This window comes from Typopeltis vanoorti, chromosome 8 (genome assembly GCF_054136105.1).
Source record: "Typopeltis vanoorti isolate ZY-2024b chromosome 8, IOZ_Tvanoo_1.0, whole genome shotgun sequence".
NCBI classification, from domain to species: Eukaryota; Metazoa; Arthropoda; class Arachnida; order Uropygi; family Thelyphonidae; genus Typopeltis; species Typopeltis vanoorti.
The window spans coordinates 121829581-121850831 of NC_143556.1; the positions used below are offsets into that span (position 1 = coordinate 121829581).

The 21251-nt window shown below is 36.3% G+C and overlaps 1 protein-coding gene across 1 annotated transcript in view; it reads left to right on the plus strand.

The window, feature by feature from the left end:
- Cubn (Cubilin) overlaps positions 1 to 21251 on the plus strand; it is a 2223842-nt gene that overhangs the window by 1186240 nt on the left and 1016351 nt on the right. The window contains exon 40 of the mRNA XM_090396294.1: positions 20351 to 20546. Within this exon, the coding sequence (XP_090252420.1) occupies positions 20351 to 20546 (196 nt within the window). The remainder of the gene's footprint in view (positions 1 to 20350; positions 20547 to 21251) is intronic.

The following is a 21251-nucleotide window of genomic DNA, read 5'->3' on the forward strand; positions in this document are numbered from 1 at the left end:
TGCTACCTTTAAAATTAATAGTCTCTGTTGTGCACTGCTTAGGAGGGTTCAGAAGAAATTTCTTAATTGCTGGAATAGATCAGAAAATATTTTTCGCTGTGAAGATGAGTTTGAAAGGAAAATCATAGAATCAAGGGAAATCCTACTGAACCCGGTCCACTTAAATAATAATTTAAGTTATAACATCCCAGATAGTCATGCTGCAGTTATTCAATATTGGTGTTCACGTGAACTTGCACGCACAATTGCAACAAACAATGGCACGCCAGTTGGAACAACTTGAAAAATACAACGTTTTTATGTATCGATTATGTGAGGCAATTTGTACCTGTAATTTCCAGTTTGTTTAAATAATTCAATGTTTATTAGTATTCCTTTCCTTTATAAATACCTGAAGAAGGCTGCTATATGCCGAAACTAGTAGTATTTATCATTAAAATCTTTATATGTTATCTCGGTCTTGGAGTCATTAAATCTATTTTTTTCAAATATATATATATATATATATATATAAAATCCAAGGTGATTATACATATAAATTTCAACCAATTGGTATGGAATAGTTTCCTAAAGTATGCTATATACTAAGTGGGCTGAATATGTGCCATCCAAATTCTTAGAATTTGTATGCCACCATTATTGTTGAGATTAGGGTGATTAATCAGAATTTCACAGGTTTCTTTAAATTTTCTTTCATACCAGGTTTTTGTATGATGTAAAGAGCAGGTAGTACTTTTCCAATCAATTTGGTGTAAGGTGTTGAGAGCATGATCTGAGAGGCCTGCTCACCAAAATTGTTATATTTAATGTGTCTTTTGTGTTTTTTTTTACATATAGGGATTGTACATCCAGTTTCACCAATATACGGTAAGTTACAGGTGCAGTAGATTATTATTATTATTTGAGGAGTCCAAAGACTCATCGACAGAGGACTCATCTACAACTCTGGCTCCACCAACTGACCGCAACTACACCAATGCCATCTACTGCCTACCACTACCACCACCACCAGTATTTCCACAGACAATTACAAACATCCATTCCCACAGCGGGATTAGAACCCGCAGCCCTTTGGCTGGAGAATGGATATGCTAACCACTTAGCCAGCCAGGGAGTTGAATATGGTTTTTAATTTTATAGGTGGTTTAAAAGTGGCAATGAGACTATAATGGTGTAGGATTCTGTTGATTTTTTTCTGATAACCCTTTAATGTATGGGATAGCTATAGTTTTACTGTAATCTATATTCTTTTTTGATGAAGTTTATTTTCATAGTTTATTATTATTTTGACACCTCCAGGGAGTCCAAAGACTCATCGAGGGAGAGTGTGCCGACAGCATAGAACGATTGGTCCCCTTCCAACTACTAACCGCGCTCAAACTTACTTAACTGAGCCATTAGTAGCAGAGGCTCTACCAATCGACCAACATTCGCCAGCGAATGTTTTATGAAGTTTTTTAGAAAGTTTTATGAAGAACTTTATTAATAGTATTTTTGTTCTATCCATTATTTATAAATGTGTTGCTAATAATGTTTAATTCTTGTTTAAGAGCTTGTTGATTAGAGCAAATTGTTATAGCTCTGTTTTTAAGGGTGTTAATGATCCCAAATGACTACAATCGCTATACGTAAAAAAAGAACACAAAAGACACATTAAATATAACAATTTTGGTGAAGCAGGCCTCTCAGATAACGCTCTCAACCCCTTACACCAAATTGATTGAAAAGTATCTGCTCTTTACATCATACAAAAACCTGGTATGAAAGAAAATTTAAGAAACCTGTGAAATTCTGATTAATCAACCTAATCTCAACAATAATGTTGGCATACAGATTTCAAGAATTTGAATGGCACATATTCAGCTCACTTAGTATCTAGTGTACTTGATGACTTTAGGAAACTATTCCATACCAATTGGTTGAAATTTATATGTATAATGACATTTTTTTTTAAAATTAAATTAAAAAAATAAATATATATATATATATATATATATAAACTTGTTGCTCTCCAGCCCAACTCTTAGTTTTGTAAGATAACAATAATAGATAACAATAATAATCAGACTCCAGGTTTGATGTAGTAAATGTTTTTTTTTTTTTTTTTTCACCAGAGGTCAGGGCAATAATTGTAGTAAAGGTTAGTCGGTAACTTTAGCAAACCATGTAGATTGTAGTGCAGTTTGTTTCTCTGTATATATATATTGTGTGTGCTCCAAAGGATGACCTTGATATGAAGCTCAAAACATCGAGTGTTGATTTTGGTTTATATTAAACTAAAGTTTTACTCTAGAACACAGTAGTTGTCTTCATAATTTTTTGAAAATGTTTACATTTGTCATCATTAAAATCGCATCTGAGTTCTTGTGTCCATTCACTCAATTTATTTAAGTCTCCTTGTAAGGCCCGAACATTTTCTCTACTCTTCTTGGTTCGTCCCAACTTTGCATCATCTGCAAACAACTGAATATCGCCATCCAAATCTTCACCGATATCATTAATATACAAGTTAAATAATAATGGCCCTAAAACAGACCCCTGAGGTACACAACTAGTGACTTTCATCTTCCCGGATATTGTTCCCCAATACACAACTTGCTGATACCTATCAGATAGCCATCCAATCTATCCAATGTATCAATCTAACAATCCTATCCACTCTAGTTTGACTATCAAGTTATCATGCAGTGATATATCAAAAGCCTTTCCCAAATCTAAGTATATTACTTGGTATCCCTCTCTTCTGTCTATGGAAGCCATCAACTTATTGTAATAAGTAAGTAGATTACTAAAACATGACCTTCGTTTTACAAATCCATGCTAAACATCCATGTCCATCAATGATAATATCATTGTTATCAACCCAATTCTGGATTCTAGTTCTAACCAGCTTCTCCAACCACAACACCTGTCACACAAATAGGTCTGTATTTCTTTAGAATATATGGTGATATTTTATCAATTCCCACAGCCTTATTAACATCAAGTTTTCTAAACTCCCCATATAGCACTTGCTTGCTTACAGTCAGTCTCTCCTCCCCATCATCAACTGCTCTGAATCTCTCCATGAAGTCGTGTTCACAAGTATGAAAGAACTTTATGAACTGCTCATTAAGTATCTACAATATATCTTCCACAGCAGTTGTCCTGACACCATTTTCTCCACTCAATTCTATCCTTTCAAAATCATTCTTTTTTTTTTTTTTTCTGGTTACATATTGAAAGTACTTCCTAGCTTTCTTTTTGGTTTCATTAGCTAACTACTGCTCATACCTCACTTTTACTACCCTTACGAACCAAATCACCTGCCGTGCCTAGTCTTGGTAATACTGATGGAATTGGTTATTACTACTTCTGTTTTCTTGCTTCCATAATGCCCTTTTTCTCTTTATCGCATGCTTAATCTCTTCATTCATCCATTTCACACCTACCTTGTTTAATCTTCTCACCCTTGGAATACATTTAGACATTGCTTCTACTAGATAGTCCTCGAATATCTCTCAACCTACATTGCCCTCTTTTCCATCTAAATCCTTATTCCATACTACACCTGGAAGCTGTCTCCTGAGCTTCTCATAATCACAAGTGTTGTAGGTCTGCATATATCCTTTTCTCACAGAGGTCTTCACACCGGTGCCACCCACATTATCACTTCATGGTTACGCTCATCATGAGTTTTTGAGTTGTCCCTCAAAAACTCAAAAAACTCATTTTCTTAACTTCCAGTTGCCATCTCATCATCCCAGTCTATATTGCCATAATTAAAATTGCCCATGATGAGCACCCTTTTCTTATTTGCTTGACAAATTTGATTATACATTTCATAGTCACTAGCATTCACATTCCCAGGTCTCTAACAACGTTGAACCAAGTATTTCATTCTATTCACCTCTATCTCACAACATACTGCCTCAAAACTACTGGCACTCTTTCCCTCTTGTATCTCTACATTTTACGGACAGAACTCTTTCTCTATTATCAATAGCCCTACCCCCCTTTCCCTTTTTACCCTTTCTATCCTCACAAAACACATCATATCCTTCCTTCTCTATTTCTGCAGGATGTCATCATCATCATCCAACCTTATCTCACTTATTCCAACAATTTTGGGATCGCCAGACTCAAATAATAATTATAATTATTATTATTCAGGCCTCTATGGAGTCAAAGGACTCATCGTGGGAGGTCCTTTATAAGAAAACAAGTCTATCTAGACTCATTGAGGGAGGTCCCTCCTAGGAAACAGAAATTCTATCATACCACTCCTTAAACGCATCGACCATTGCTGCTCTCACCATTCTTTCAGGCAATGCATTCCATGGAAAGAAACCACTCCTCACCCTCTTTCTCACAGTTTCCTTTCGTAACTTCCAGGGATGGCCCCTTGTTATGACTCCTTCCTGCTGTTCAACCAAGCGAAAGAACTCCCCAGTGTCAACCCTGTAACCACCTCTCAACAGTTTAAAAGTCTCAATCATATCACCTCTCCTTCTTCTATCCACCAAACTCTGCAGTCCACACTTCCTCAGCTGATCCTCATAACTAACATTGTACAGTCCTGACACCATCTTTGTTATCCGCCTTTGTACCCTTTCCACAGTTAATTTATCCCCTTCAAATCCTGGGGAACAAATCTGAGAACAATAGTCTAAGTGTGGTCTGATCAGAGACTTATACAACGTAATCCTCCGTGTTACCTTCACCACCTTTGCAATATGTCCCCTAAATTTCAGGTTTCTATCAATCATCAATTTTTTTCATCTAATACTATCATATCCTGTACACCCCTTGAGGGTACATGGTAGAAATTTGATGATGATGATGATCAATCATCAACCCAGATCTCTTGTCTCCCCTACTTCCTCCAGTGTAACTCCTCCCATAGAGTATGCAGCATCCCATTGATGTTTCCCAAACCTCAAGACCTTATATTTTGCTGCATTAAACTGAAACCCCCATTCATTTGCCCGTCTATCTACCACATCTGCACTATTACTAATAACCCTTCCCAGCTTCGCCTCCTCTGCAAACAACTGCATATCCCCTTGCAATCCACAGACAATGCCATTGATATAAAGGTTAAACAATATAGGTCCCAGTACTGAGAGTCCTGTGGAACCCCACTTGTAACCTTCTGCTTCTTTGATATTGCTCCACCATACACAACTCTCTGATACCTATTGGAGAGCCAATCCTGAATCCAGTTGACCAATCTGACATCCAGACCCATGTGCTGCAACTTGAATATCAGCTTATCATGTGGCACCATGTCAAATGCCTTTGCTAAGTCTAGGAAAATGGCAGTATATGCCTTTCCCTCATCTAATGCTCTTGTAACTTTATCATAAAAGGCTAGCATATTGCTAAAACAAGAGCACCCCCTTCACAAATCCATTTTGACTCTCATAACTTTACATAACATTACCCTCATCTGCCCTGTGCTGTATACAGTCCCTCACTACTTTTTCCAAGATCTTACTAACTACTGATGACACATAAACTGGCCTATAATTAGACACTTCCAGTCTGCTACCGCCCTTATGCAATGGCACTATCTTACCTTCCTTCCTTTCCATGGGCACCTTTCCCACAGCCAAACTTTCATTGAATAGCCAGGTCAAAGGCACTGTTAGTTCAAGGCAAATAAAGCAATTATTTGCCTTGTTTCCTACACTTCTCGCATTTGTGTGCAAATGCATCAGCTTATTCTTGCATGTATTGCTAGTTACACTGATACCACTCATTTGATTTGATTTCTCCATGCTCAACTCAAGGCATTTCCCTTTCTCCTTATTCACCTTAGAACCCTCTTCAAATCCAACTGTTTCTCTTAATCCCAGGTCATCCCTTTCTTTTCCTCTCTACACATGCATTCACATCCTCTTGGAGCATCCAACTTTCTCACGCTGTGTTCCTCTGTCCACCCTGAGCCTCCTTGTTTACCTGTCCATCTTACGCACCCATTCTCTATACTCATGTCTCTCACTTCTTCATTCATAACCACCTCTTCAGTCTCTCCTGTCTTACTCTCCCTCTTCCATGTCACTTCCCTCTTGATCAGATTCATTCTCTGCACTCACTTCTCTACCTTCCATGACCTCTGTTTCTTCTCTCTCTTTTTCCTCTCTCACCTTCTACTCTTTTTATAATCCCCTCTTGATTAATCTGATAAAATCCTCTCACTAACTTAAATGTCTCTATCATATCACCTCTCTTCTTCGTATCTACCAAACTCTGCAATCACATATCTTCAGACTCTCTCCATAGTCAGCATTCCCAAATCCCGATATTGTCTTAGTCACTCGCCTCTCTCAGTTCACCTCCTATTAACTTTAATAATACCCTTATCCCAAATAGAAGTTTCATTTTTCCTCAGAAAGTATTTTCTGAGTTCAACCAATTTTCTTCATCAATTATTAGCTGAGATAAACATGTCAGGTGTCTGTTGCCATCTTAGTCTTTAAAATAACTGGTTTCCTTTTTCTGTTTAAGATATTGCTTTTTACCTTTCTGGCTGCTACTCCAGACATTCAACATTAGATTGCTGTACTACCCTGGTTTCTATCCTTTTTTTCACATTCACCACAATAATATATAGCACAGCACCACATGTAATCAAATATCAAATTTTTCATAACGATCCCTCCCTCCCTCCCTCTCTCTCTCTCTCTCTCTCTCTCTCTCTCTCTCTGTTTTTTGAATAAGTGATGCAATTTTTATATGGTGGATATCAGAGATAGCAAAAAGATTGTTCCAGTAAAAATTAAATTATGTATTTATGCATAAATATAAAAACTACACATTTTTATTCACAATATTTTACAATCTCTTTTATTAAAGAAAGAAAATAACACACATGATTATTATAATAGTTATTGCCATTAATGTGATAATTGTCATTGTTTTCTTGAAGTCCTCATCATCAGCTAAATAACCTGTCATAGTGAAATATCTTGTCTTCTTAGTAACTTGATCAATATTCTGATAGAATGGTTGATCCTGTCTGCATAGTGTATTATCTATTAGTTGTATATGTTCTTTTTGCCATTTTGCCTGTTTTCAGGATAGCTGAACATTTGCTGGCTGACTGAGCTGTGGAAGCTTCTTGAAATTAAAAGGTTAAATTTCAGCATGAAATTAGATAATTTGCATCATAGTTGTACCTCCATATTTTCTTCCAAAAATACAGGAATGATATTTAGATTTGAATCTTTCAACTTTGAAAGCATTTTTTTTATGCAGTTTCACATAAAAAACATTTCACAGTGGCAGAACAAGTACAATGCACTCATGCCAAAAGCTGAACAACCTGTGGTTAGTGGGTTGGGTTGGACTAGAGCAGGACTGTACTGTATTTGGCATTCTGCTCCATTATCCCCCATTAAAATTCTTTGATGCTGTCTAAAATTTTGACCCTTCCTGCACAGACTTACTATAACTTCTGTCTCAGATGGTCTGTTTCTGTGATTTGCCTTTTCTGCAGTGCTTCTATGGTCACTCTTTCTGCATAAACTGACATTCATAATTTCTTTTGCTATTCTCTAACCCTATAAAACTACAACTAGCTGCTGCCAGTTATCCAAACACAATTCAAATGCAACATGCAAAACTAAGCAAAAACTGAAGAAAAAAAAATTAAAAAAAAAAAAAATATGTATATATATATATATATATATATCTGTTATCATCTCAGATATTTGCCTGTGAATGCTCACCACCACCTTATCATCTCCAAGAAACTAGGAAACAAAATATGAGCAGAGTAATCCAGATGTGATCATATCAAAGGCTTAAATGAGAAATAATAATATCCTTTTCCCTACTTGTCAGTGTTTTTCAAATACTATTGATTTTCTTGTCATTGTGCCTACTTTTCTAATATGTTTGCCAATCTTAAATTCTGTGATGGGCATAACATAGCTTCATTATTTCTTTCTGTGCTGTCCCATCAGTATAATGTACAGCTTGTAATCTTTTATACCCAAAGTTTCATAACCTTATATTTTGCCACATTGAGCTGACAACAGTTATTCTTTGCCTACAATATCAATCTGTCTTCATATGCTCTTGTAGGATATCTATTTCAACTTTTGTATTTTCATTGCATTTTTCATTTTCGGTCTACTGTTTAGCATCATCAGCAATAGAGTGGATTTTTTTTTTTCCATATCAATCCAAACATCATTAAAAGACAATTTGAAAAGCAGCAGTTATAGAGCCTCTTGACATAGTGCTGGTTACCTGTTTTCTTCTTAGTACTACATGACCATTTAGTACTGACTGATGTTTGCATACCAGATACTCTGTTAACCATGTCTTCAGGTTTATATCCATTTCCTTTGGCTCAAGTGTACTTTGCACAAGTTGAAAAGCAGCAGTTATTGAGCCTTATAACATACAGCTGGTTATCTGTTTTCTTCTTGACTTTTGTCTGATGATTGACTGATGATTGACTGATGTTTGCATTCCAGCTACTCTGTTAACCATGTCAGTAGGTTTATATCCATCCTCTTTTGCTGAAGTGTACACTGTAGATTTCTCTATTGAGGGTGGTCTGAAAAGTTCTCGGCTTCACAATGAAAAAACAAATTTATGAATATGGCTTCATGAACAAGAATGAACTTGAAGTATTTTTAGGCTAGTAAACTTCTACAATAGATTTCTTCCTGAAATTATGACAGTGTGAACCACTATAAAAGTTATGGAAATTGATGACAAATCATTAGCTGCTTATGTTTGGTATTAAGAAGTTTCACCAACATATTTTTGGAAGACCTGTGACCATAATAATGAGAGGAATCCTTATATAGGGTTTTTCAATTGAAAGTGAGTTAGTTGATCTCATACAGAGGTAGCAGGGCTTTTTCTCCTAGAAACTTGGGTTTTCCATCCCGTGTACAGACAAATTGGCCTTCAGAACACACGCACATTACAGACAAGGAAAAAATACTGTTGTTGGTGATGGGTGATAGATGCCGTTGCTGGCTGTAGTGTTGTAGTGTTGTAGTAGGATTAAGAAGTAGGGGAAAGGTGAGATATATTTAGCGAAGTAGAGTAGAGTGCCCTCCTGCGATGAGTCCTTTTACTCCCTGGAGGGGAGTAAAAATGCTGCATAATAATAACAATAATAATAATAATAATAATAATGACCAATGACCATTAGTAAGTCTACTACAAAAAATAAAACTCCACTGACACAATCTCACCAAGTACAAGTATGCTATGTTGGGCATTCATAATATAGGATATACAATTAAACCTTAGTTTTGTTATATCCCCGTTTTCTTTAATTTATCTTTAATCTTTAATTCACTTTTACTTTACCTTAACTTTTACTTTTAACATTAAACTTTGTATCTCTTACTATCAGACTTCGGTTGCCAACAAATTTGTATAGATTAAAGGCTGTGCCAGCCGGGAACTAAATTCTGATGCACTATCTAAAATACTTAAAGAAAATTGTAGGGATCAAGATATATGCAATCATGGTCCCTATTCTCATATCATTATTGGTTTCCCCTTTAATTGCAAGGTACGAAATTTTCCAGACGGTAATTCAAATCTGCAGAAGATATGACAAACTCAATTGATTATGTGAAAAGAAACACATTTATTATTTCACAAAGACAAGTATACATGTTATTTAAATTCTTAACCTTAAAAGAGTCTGGGTTCCTTTTTCTTAATAAATCACAATTCAAAACTTCTGTACTATATTCTCTTACTGGACATAAATTCCTCACTTCTGTACATATATCTATCCTCAGACTCTCACAATTAAGTTACCTTAATTGTGAGAGTTATTATGTATGATAATAACTCTCACAATTTTCATACATAATAACTCTTTTCATACATAATAACTGTTTTCATGTATGATAATATCATACATGAAACATTACATATAAATATTAGACAATTCAATAGATCTGACATGTAATTCTCTAGGACAATAGTACTTATTTCTACTTAATTCTCTCCCCCAAAATATCTGTTAACACTTAATTACTTTCTGATCATATGACATTACTTTTCTTAAATCACTTAAACAGTTCGGAGCTCGGCCTCCTGTTTTGGCTGGAGCCTAATATGTTTTCTTCTTAACAGTAGACACAAGTGTCCAAATTACGGACTGTTCCTATGGCACAACACGTAAATAGCATTTTTCTTTAACCTCTGTTTCTTTACTCCACGGATACTTTAATCCTACATTAATATAAGAAAACCTTCGCTTACCATTCTTGCTTTGACTAGGTGTTCTGATCTGTTCACTGTACCTCCTCTGATGGCGGGCTTTGTTCCTTTGTTCTACACGAACCGAAAGCACTCATACATAGATTTGTACGCTGACGTAGATTTCATCAGCGGGTCTTTCTCCTTATGTGTTGAACACATTGTAGTTGCAGCTTTGACTGATGTAACATGCATAGCAAGGGGAGATTCTTGCTACACGTGGCGGCAAGCTCTACATAGCTCTCCTACAGGAAACTTGGTGCCTACGAAACCCGGAGACAGGACACAAGCAATCAGAGATAAGAGAGCGATTCAAACTCCCACCGAAACTTTTATACTCCAGAACAGCTCCCTCACCCGGCGGTGTCGTCACGCATACGGTGGCAGCCGATTGGACGCCGTGGCTACGAACTGTCTTCACATGCCTTAAACTTGTACTTAGCTTATACATATTTATTTGTTAATATTACATGACTTTCTACTTTAATTCGTTCACAATTACTATTTCAATAAACTTATGGGCTATCTTAACAGTGTTTAGAATTTACACATTTGATTATTTACATTTTCTTGGGACATTATTCCGTGCATTTCCCATCAGGAGGCATAAACATGTCCTTGTTCCCTCCTTTTGAGGTAACTTAACATTGGATGGGAAAAAGGGATGACTCATCACTTTTTCCGATACAACAGTTTAAAGAATTAAAAAAAAAAAAAACATGAGAATACAGCTGCTTGTGGCAGACTACTGTTTACGATTGTTGGAACAATATTTTCAGACCACTGAGATATTCTACTAATACAGAATTCTGAACCAAAAAATATAAAATAATTTCAGCAAAGCACTTAGATGAAGGAAACACTACTCTCAAAAGTGTTACATGGTTCACTAGAAGACTTACCACTAGAAATCCAAAACAGATGCACTCTCCATGCACAAGAGATGTCTTCTCTGGGACTTACTGACAGCAAATCTTAAATTTATTACATTGAGTGCATCAGAGACAAACCAAAGCCATTACCAATCAAATGTATGGTGACCAAGATTAGACAAAGAAACTGAACAAACAATTAGAATTATTCACAGTGCACTGAAACAAGAAGTAACCAACCAGTGATAAAAACCATTTCAATATAACAAACATGAAGACTGGGGGTCACAATTACATATGGATGACACAAATGGTTTTGAAAGCATATGGTGTGAGGTAGAAGTGGCCAAGACAGGATATTTAGTGGGGTGCTGCTATAAACCAGGGAGCACAGAGGGTGAGGACCATAAGCTGTTTAGGCAGTTGAGCTTGGCAAATTCAAGAAGAATGATCATCATGGGAGATTTTAACTACATCAGTATAAGCTGGGGAGAGGAAAATGCAAGTAGTAAGAAAGGGATAGAATTCCTGCAATTCTTGAGGGACAAATGTCTTTGGCAGCATGTAATAGGGGTAAAAAGAGTTTCAAGAGTTTTGGATTTGGTCATTGCATCAGAAGAAATGATAATAACTGAGATGACATCTCTCCCATCAGTTGGAGAGAGTGGTTTGACTTGGAAGATGAACAGACATGCAGGTGTATCAAAGCAAAGAAAATGTATGTGGAATTATAAGGCAGGTGATTATAATAGTCTAAGATGTCAACTTGGGGAAGTTTCATGGAGGTAGGAATTGGAAGGCCAGGATATCATTAGTGTTTGAGAAATTGTGAAAGAATATTTGTTAGCAACAATAGTAAGCTGTATTCCACGGGTGAAGAAGCAGACACAATTTGGTGTAAAGTGGATGTCAAATGATATCAAACAGGAACTGCAGTTTAAAAAGAGATTATGGAAGAGATACAAGGAGAGGGGGACAGATACATGAAGAATATAAGGCCAGGAGAGTGACCAGAATGGTGAGGAAGGCAAAATTGGAATATGAGAAGAGAATGGCACTAAAATCCAAAGAAAACCCTAGGGAATTTTTTAGCTAGTTTTTTTTTTAGAATTTTTTAGTTTAGGTGGAGAAACGATTGTGGAAGAATGACATTGTGGGATAAAAATGGGAATAGAATGACTGATGCAGAGGACATAGTGGAGTTGTTCAATGAGCACTTTATTGTAGTAGTTCATCCTGGAGGAGGTTTTAATATAGAGCAGATAGGGCAGATTCAGGGTTAAGAGGAGAGTGTGTTCCAAATACTGGTGGGTAGAAGAACGAGAGGTGAAATGATCGAGATTTTTAAACTGTTCAGAGGCAGTTACAGGGTAGACATTGGAGAGTTTCTCAAGTATACTTGCATATATCTTACTAGGAACACTCAGTAGAGAAATACCTCTGTAATTCTCACATTCAGTTTTATTTCCCTTTTTATATAAGGGTACTACGAGAGCTCTACTCCAATCCTCTCTGTCCAGGCCTTCTGAACTATGCAGTGCAGCCACTGTAAGACTTTTATACCTCCATACTTGAGCATCTCTGAATGAATATCATCTACTCCTGCTGCCTTTCCACATTCCAGGCTTTTGATGGCTTTTTCTATTTCAATGGATATGTATTCGACTGCATGCTTGGTGTTTTTTACCACTGTTTTCTACCAGTGTTTTTTACCACTGTGCTGTCATCACTGCTTGTTTCATTTTGTAGTTTTTTGAAGTAATTACTCCATACTTCATGGATATCTTTTCTCCTGTTTTCGTGTCACCTTTATCATCTCTAATTCCTTTTACAGCACTCTTTCCTCTATTTCTGAGTTTCTTCAACAACCTCCAGAATATCTTGCCACTTTCTTGATATTTATTTTCTATGTTCTTGCCAATGTCTTCCCATGACTTTTGTTTAGCTAGTTTTACACAGTGTTTATCTTTCTTACATTTGTCTCTGTATTCTCTTAGAGCACAAGCTGACTTATTTGCCAGGAACGTTTGACAAGCTTTCTTCTTTTCCTTCACTGCCTCTTTAACTTCCTGTGTCCACCGTGGAATTCTGATGTTTCTATCCTTGCAGATAACCTTAACACTTGCTTCTCTGGCTGAATCAGTCAATGTGCTTTTTTCAGGACTTGCCACTCAATCTCCGAGGTTTGTTTCCTGTTCTCAGACTCTTTCATTTTTTCTTGAAAAATCTTTGTGTATTTTAGTCTACAGTTCACATCTGAGAGCTGCTCAACTGTTATTTTCTTTAAAAGTTTCTTATGTGTTTTTCTTTTCAATATGAAATTCCATTTTATCCTGCACAAGACTAAATGGTGGTCACTTCCAATTTCAAATCCTCTGTACACTCTGGTGTCCTGCACCAAGGAGAAAACATCACTATCAACAATAACATAGTCAATGAGACTTTTCTTATTCCTTGCCTGGTCTCTTCATGTGAATTTGTGTACATTTTTATGTTGGAACATTGTGTTAGTAATAATCAGTGAATGTCCTGAGCAGAAATCCATCAAGTATTTGCCAATATTATTAGCTTTGTTGTTTTCTCCAAATTTTCCCAAAATATTTTTGTATGTCTGACAATCATTTCCTAGTCTGCTATTTAAATCCCCAACAAGGACCAACTTGTCCTTTTTCATTGTATCAGTTGTATTTGCTAAAGCCTCAAAATATTCCTTCACTGCTACCTTAGTAGTACCTTCTGTGGGACCATAGGCCCAAATAAGTCTCATTGTCCAGTTCCCCATTCTGATATTTGCCCACATCACTCTACTTGAGACTTCCTGCCATTCAAGAAGATTATACTCCTATTTAGTGTTGAATTCTATGGCTACTTTCTTTCCTTGATTGTCATTGACTGAATATAACATTTTGTATTTGTTGCTCAGAAAGATCTCACCAGTTTTTGCCTTTTTTGTTTAGTCACCTCTATTATGTCGATCTGGTATTTATCCAATTCCTCAGCTAGCTCGATTTCTTTGCCATTCGGGCTTCTTAAGTTGATAACACCGATCTTGAATCCTGGTTATGTTCAGTTTTGGTGGGTTTTAGGATTTCCTGTTTTGTAGTTCAATTCTTGTATGTAACCTTTTCTGAATGGATCATTAAAAAAATTAGTCACTTCCGAAGTGTGTACCATATGATCACTGTCACCAACTGCATGCAGAACAGTTACATTTTTAACTGAAATGCCCTCTGAAACTATAATCAAATCTAACTATAAAAACTATAAACTATAATCAAATCTAACACTCTTTGCCCTTTAGTTCCTTCTGTCACATGCTGCTTTAGGAAGTTGTCTCGCAACAGCTCAATAAATGCATTTTAATTCTTCTCATGTGATTCTACTGATTCTACCGATATTTAATTATTCAATATTTGAATAATTAAAGTCTCCCATTATGATTATGCTTTTCGCACTTTTCTTTTCTATATAGTGATGTATTTCTTCTTTACTAGCAACTGATGTTACAGACCCACCAGGTCTGTAACAACACCCCACTATGTAATTAGCTTTGTTAGGTTGCACCTCACACCAGATGGCTTCAAACTCACTCCCACATGAAATATTGTTAGTAGTATTACTACAATCATAGGTCTCAACTGTAACTGGATTCAATTCATCTCATATCATTAGATGCACACCCCTCTATTCTCTCTATCTTTCCTGAAAATACTGTACCCTTGACACTCGATACCAGTTATCAGTTCTGATTCTGATACCTACAGTTTGAGATTGCCACATATTGACTAAGGCAACAAACTCTATCCGTTTGTTTCTGATACTCCTAGCATTCATTTACAGACATAATAATCTACCTGTTTGTTCTTTTGTATTGTCTTGTCTGCACTCTTCCTGACACAGTTGGACAACTTGCAGATCTCTATTATTCTCTAATGTCTTACACATGTAAACATCTTTGCACACATATTATGGTTTGCATTGGACCAAAAAAAAAACCCGAAATCGTTCTCTCCTCGTCAACATTTCCATGACAAGCCCATTCCCATCATTAACACAGTTGTATAACATTGGCACTTTTACACTTACATTCACACTATTCTTTTCTTTATAATTTAGTTTCCCTGACTCTCTCTGCTAGGTCTCATAGCAGATATTAGTTTTTCTACACTCCTGATACCAAACGCATTCAGGTGTTGGCTATCCTCCTCTTAAATAAATCCAATCTTTTCTCAGACTCACTCCACACATCCAAACACTCACTGCCATTCCTTCTACATAGCCTACACATCGAATTGGAGCGCTAGTGAGTCAAGAGAGGGCGCTAGTGAGTCAAGCACTGTGGACGTGATTTGAAGAGCTCCTGATTCAGATAAGTTTTAGTAGGAATAATTAAGTATATATGCGTAATTGTTTGAGTAAGAGCGGATGTAAACGTTGTGCGCTACTGGTATTATTAGTGTGGGGGATTTTTCTTGCCTAAACTAATTACGAAATCGTTATTATTAGACCTAGTAACCTGCAGAGAGAAAAAAAAAATGGCGGTAGCATTCTCATTCCATGATTTTAATTTAGATTTCAGTCGTTTTGTTAAGTGTGAGGTCTGTTATATGTATTCCTTCGATTACATAAGTGATTTGTGAATATTTAGCGCAGATGGAAGAAAGGTGTGTGCGAAGTGTGTGACCTGAATGAGGAACTGATGAATGCAAATATGATATTGATGACAGAAAGTGTTAGTAATGATTGTGTCGCGAGTGCACGTTTGAAAGAGAAGGATGGTGAGTAAGAGAGGCGAAATAATGTTAAAAAATCAGGAAAAAAGAAAAAGAGCGATTTGAAAACCGTAAAGTATGTTAAAAGGGACGAAAGTGAGGCAGAAAGAAATGAAATTGAGAGAACGAATTAAAGTAGAAAGGGCGTGATGCAGAAATCGCAAGTGAAAAAAAAATCGAAAGAATAAATGGTAGTGAAAAAAGAATGAATGATGGCGAAAGTTGGACGCATGTTGGACTGAAAGTACTGAAACAAAAAAGGTGAATGACAGTAAAAGTGAGAAGAATGATAGCGAAAGTTGGACGTATGTTGGACCGAAAGTACGGAAACAAAGAAGGATGAATGAGAGGGAAAGTGAGAAGAATAATAGTGAAAGTTGGACTTATGTTGGACCGAAAGTATGGAAACAAAGAAGGATGAATGAGAGGGAAAGTGAGAAGAGGTGGTCGACAGTTAGAAAGATTTAATGATAGAGAGAATGTGTCACAATATTCAGAAAGTGAATTGGATTGGATGAGGCAAGAAATGAAATGGATGCGGAATGAAATTAAGAGAATTCAGGTCAAAACTCTTAAACTAAATCATGATGACATGAAAGAGTTAATTAACAAAAGATGAGCGATTGGCGTTGTATGACGACTCCATTATTAAAGGTGTGCTAGAGGATAAAATGCACAATGTATGTTTTCCAGGCGGTAAAATGAGTAGAGTGATTGAGGCATTGGATATTAGGCGGGAGCGAGCTAAAGAGTTAATAGTATTAATTGGTACAAATGATTTGAGAGAGAACAAAGAGCATGTCAGAATGAATGTCAGGAGGTTGCTTGGGAAGATAAAAGAAAATAGTGTGACAGGAAGGGTATTCAGTGTGTTGCCTAGGTATGATTGTGGTGAAATGAGGCGGAGAACAAGGATTATGAATGATATGCTGGCTGCAATGTGTGAGGAGATAGGAGTACAGTTTGTTAATGTGTGGAATGAGTTTGAGGGAGGAAGTGAGCTGTATGAGAGTGATTTACTGCATTTGAGTGGTTATGGTGTGAGTCGCTTGGAGAGACTGCTGCTGGAAAGTAGAGAAGTGAATAGAGAGAATGAATCAAATCGAGAGGAGAGTGATGTGGAAGAGCAGGAGAGTAAGAGAGGAGAGATTGAAGAAGTGGATATGAATGGAGATACAAGGATATCATTCATAATCCTTGCTCTCCGCCTCATTTCACCACAATCATACCTAGGCAACACACTGACTACCCTTCCTGTCACACTATTCTCTTTTATCTTTCCAAGCAGCCTCCTGACATTCATTCTGATATGCTCTTTGTTCTCTCTCAAATCATTTGTACCAATTAATGCAATTAACTCTTTTGCTCGCTCCTGCCTCATATTCAATGCCTCAATCACTCTACTCATTTTACCGCCTGGAAAACATACCTTGTGCATTTTATCCTCTAGCACACCTTTAATAATGGACTCACCATACAACGCCACTTGCTCATCTTTCGTTAACTCTTTCATGCCATCATTATTTATTTTAATAGTTTTGACCTGAATTCTCTTAATTTCATTCCTCATCCATTTCATTTCTTGCCTCATCCAATCCAATTCACTTTCCGAATCTTGCGACACATTGAGTCTTGAAGTGAGGAAGGTTCCTAAGGAGTGGAAGCCAGGCAAAATAGTACCTCTCAACAAGCATGTTTTTAGGACAGACATTTCCTAATATAAATTAGTCTGTATATCTAGTTGCAGTTAAAGTGCTGGAGAAACTGGTTATGAATAGAATACAGATTAGGTTGATGGACATAAGATTTTGTATGATGATTAGCATGGAATTGTGAATGACAGTTTTTATCTCACAAATTCCAATTTGGACTTATCGAGGATTTGTAAAGATGAATAACAACTTCCTTATCTCTACGTGTTAATATATATCTGTTAACAATAATTTTGTTGATGGGGAGGAGAGACTGACTGTAAATGAGCAAGAGGTGTTTGGGGAGTTGAGTAAACTAGATGTAAATAAGCCTGTGGGATTTGATAATATATCACTGCATATTCTGAAGGAAAGTGCCAGAGAGTTGACACCTGCCTTGACATATTTTTTTAATATGAGTCTTGCACTTGGTCAAGTTCCTAAGGAGTTGAAGGAGGGCAAGATTGTGCCACTTCATAAAGAGGATGATCGAACTCAAGCATCAAACTACAGGCCTATCTGTGTGTCAGGTGTTGTGAGTTGTTGTCAAGTTGTTGGAGAAGCTTGTGAGAACTAGGATCTAGAGTTGGGTTGCCAACAATGGTATTATCTTTGAAGGACAGCATGGATTTGCTAAAGGGAGGTCATGTTTTAGTAATCTACTTACTTATTACAATAAAGTGACTGCTTCCTTGGACAGAGGAGAAGGATACACAGTAATATACTTGGATTTCGCAAAAGCTTTTGATAGAGTACCTCTTGATAAGTTGATAGTCAAACTAGAGCAGATGGGATGGATATTAAATTAGTGCATTGGATTGGAGACTGGCTATCTGATAGGTATCAACAAGTTGTGTATGGGGGTGCGATATCCAGGAAAAGAAAAGTCACTAGTGGAGTGCCTCAGGGGTCTGTTTTAAGGCCATTACTATTTAACGTGTATATTAATGATATTGGCGAAGATTTGGATGGAGATATTCAGTTGTTTGCAGATGATGCAAAGTTGGGACGAACCATAAAGAGTAGTGAAGATGTTGTGGCCTTACAAGAAGACTTGAATAAATTGAGTGATTGGGCAAGCAAATGGGGATGTGAGTTCAATTTTGCAAAATGTAAGGTTTTAAAATTTGGAAAACAAAGATGGGATGCAGAATTTATGCTTGGTTAGAATATATTGTTGGAGTTGAGTAAACTAGATATAAATAAGGCTCTGGGATTTGATAATATATCACCACGTATTCTGAATGAATGTTCCAGAGAGTTGACACCTGCCTTGACATATTTTTTTAATACGAGTCTTCCACTTGGTCAAGTTCCTAAAGAGTGGAAGGAGGGTAAGATTGTGCCACTTCATAAAGGAGGTGATCGAACTCAAGCATCCAACTTTAGGCCTATCTGTGGGTGAGAGATCTGGGGATGATAGTGGATAAGGATATAAAATTTAGGTGACACATCGCCAAAATCGTGAAGGCAACACAAAAACTTCTGTGAATGATGCGGAGGTCACTGACGTGTAGAAGTAGGGAGATTCTTGTTCCATTGTATAAGGCTTTGATTAGGCCACACATGGACTATTGTGTCAGATTTGGTCACCAGGTTTTCAGAAGGATGAATAGATGTTGGAAAGGGTCCAAAGAAGACTGACTAAGGTAGTTTCTGACCTCTGGAATGTTGAGTATGAGGAAAGATTGAGAATATGTAATTTGCAGAGTCTGGTGGAGAGAAGGAAGAGGGGAGATATGATAGAGACCTACAAGTTGGTAAGGGGTTGTTATAGGATCAATGGTGGAGAAGTTCTACATAGAATAGTGGGAGATCAGGGGAGAACCAGAGGTCATCCCTGGAAACTCTATAAAGAGGGTGTGAGTAGGGGAGTGAAAGGCAGGTTTTTTTCGCGCAGAGTTGTGAATGATTGTAATGCCTTGCCTGATAGTGTGGTGTCTGCAAGGAGTGTGTTAAAGACACGGTATGATGAGATGTGTGCATGATAAAAAGGACCTTCCTGATGAGTCTTTGACTCCATGAGGTCTTGTTTAATAATAATAATAATTGTTTGCCCTCATAGTCTCATAGTCCTCCTTCTAAATTATTTTTATCATAACGAGGTAAAATACTAATGATATTCACTTTCTCACTCTTCACTCTCGCATCTTCCAACATCTGTTTCCTGACCTCTGTCATACTGAAATTATCGGCAGTTAAATCTTACATACCTACTACAACTACGATTTCATTTACTTTTCTTTTCTGATTTTGAATTGTCTTTATATTCTTAATTTTCACTCAAAGAAAAAAACTCGATGTTATAACTCACTCGTCTATAGCATGTTTTATTATAGAGTCACCATACTAAATAACTTCTTTCTTTTTACTAACAACATCACTTATCTAATTATCATTATTTCCTGACTTACCTGTTTCATTGCTTTCTTGTTTCGTATTTTCCTGTTTAATTTTCTTTTTCTCCCTCTGTTCACATAAAGCTCAAAATGTCAGGTGATTATTTTGGTTTGTATTAAACTGAAGTTTACTATAACATGATAGTGTCCATAATTTTCTAATAATGAACATTGTTCTGAATGTTTGATAAATTCATAGATTACTGTAATAATAATAATAATAAAGAATAATCAGCAAAATGAAACCACTTAGAGCTTTTGAAATGTTTGTCATCTCTGTATGTGTTATGTATTTATAACGCAATCTGCATGTGTGAGTTTACATATATAAAATACATATTATTAAGTTACTTTATGCATAGAATAATATATTTTTTCAATAGGTATTTGATGGATATGATGTAAATTCTCCAGAAATGGGCCAATTTTGTGGTAGAATACTACCTGAGCGACTTGTGTCTCACTCAAATAGAATTTTGATCAAATATACATCTGAAAGATATGCAAGAGGATTATGGAAACTTCGATGGTCAGCTGTAAATGATACGTTACTTATTACCTCTCCTCCTGTAACATCACGTAAGACATTCATCTTATTCACTTTCCACAAATATTCTCCCTATATTTTGCATACTTAAAATATATTTTTTATTTGTTTCACTTTTGCTGAGTATGTGAAATTGAAATAATTTTTCCATTTGTTTCTTTCATTTTTGTTAAGTATATAAATTGGACAATAATTATTACAACATACCTTTTCTGGACTCAAAAAGTCTTATTATCGGAGGCATCATAAATGCCACAATATCTTTGATTCTACATCATAACTCGCACTCCAAACACTTTCTAGCAATATACTGCACTTATTACTCCATATGCAAAAGACTACCTACATACTTATCCATGATGCAATTTCCCAGGAATGTCTGTTATTGTTATTGCTTCTGCTCTTTGAGAAATTGTTCAAAATCTATTCTCTCAGAAAGAAAGATCTTCAGTTTCAGGCCAGTCGTGCAGTTTTTGGACATGTGGATGAACATCTTTATCATTTGGAAACATAGCATTTCGGAATTTTACGTCATTTACATTTTCAAGAAAAAACAAAAATTCTGGAATCACATCATAATTAGAAAGTGACAAAATAAACTATCTATCTAGATTCATTAATAATTAAAAATGTCAGAAGGATCCTGTTTAGAAATCCACTAGAAACTTTCACACAGGATACTATCTTCTTGCCACATCCATTTACCATCCTTCACACAAACATGGAATGATTATTAA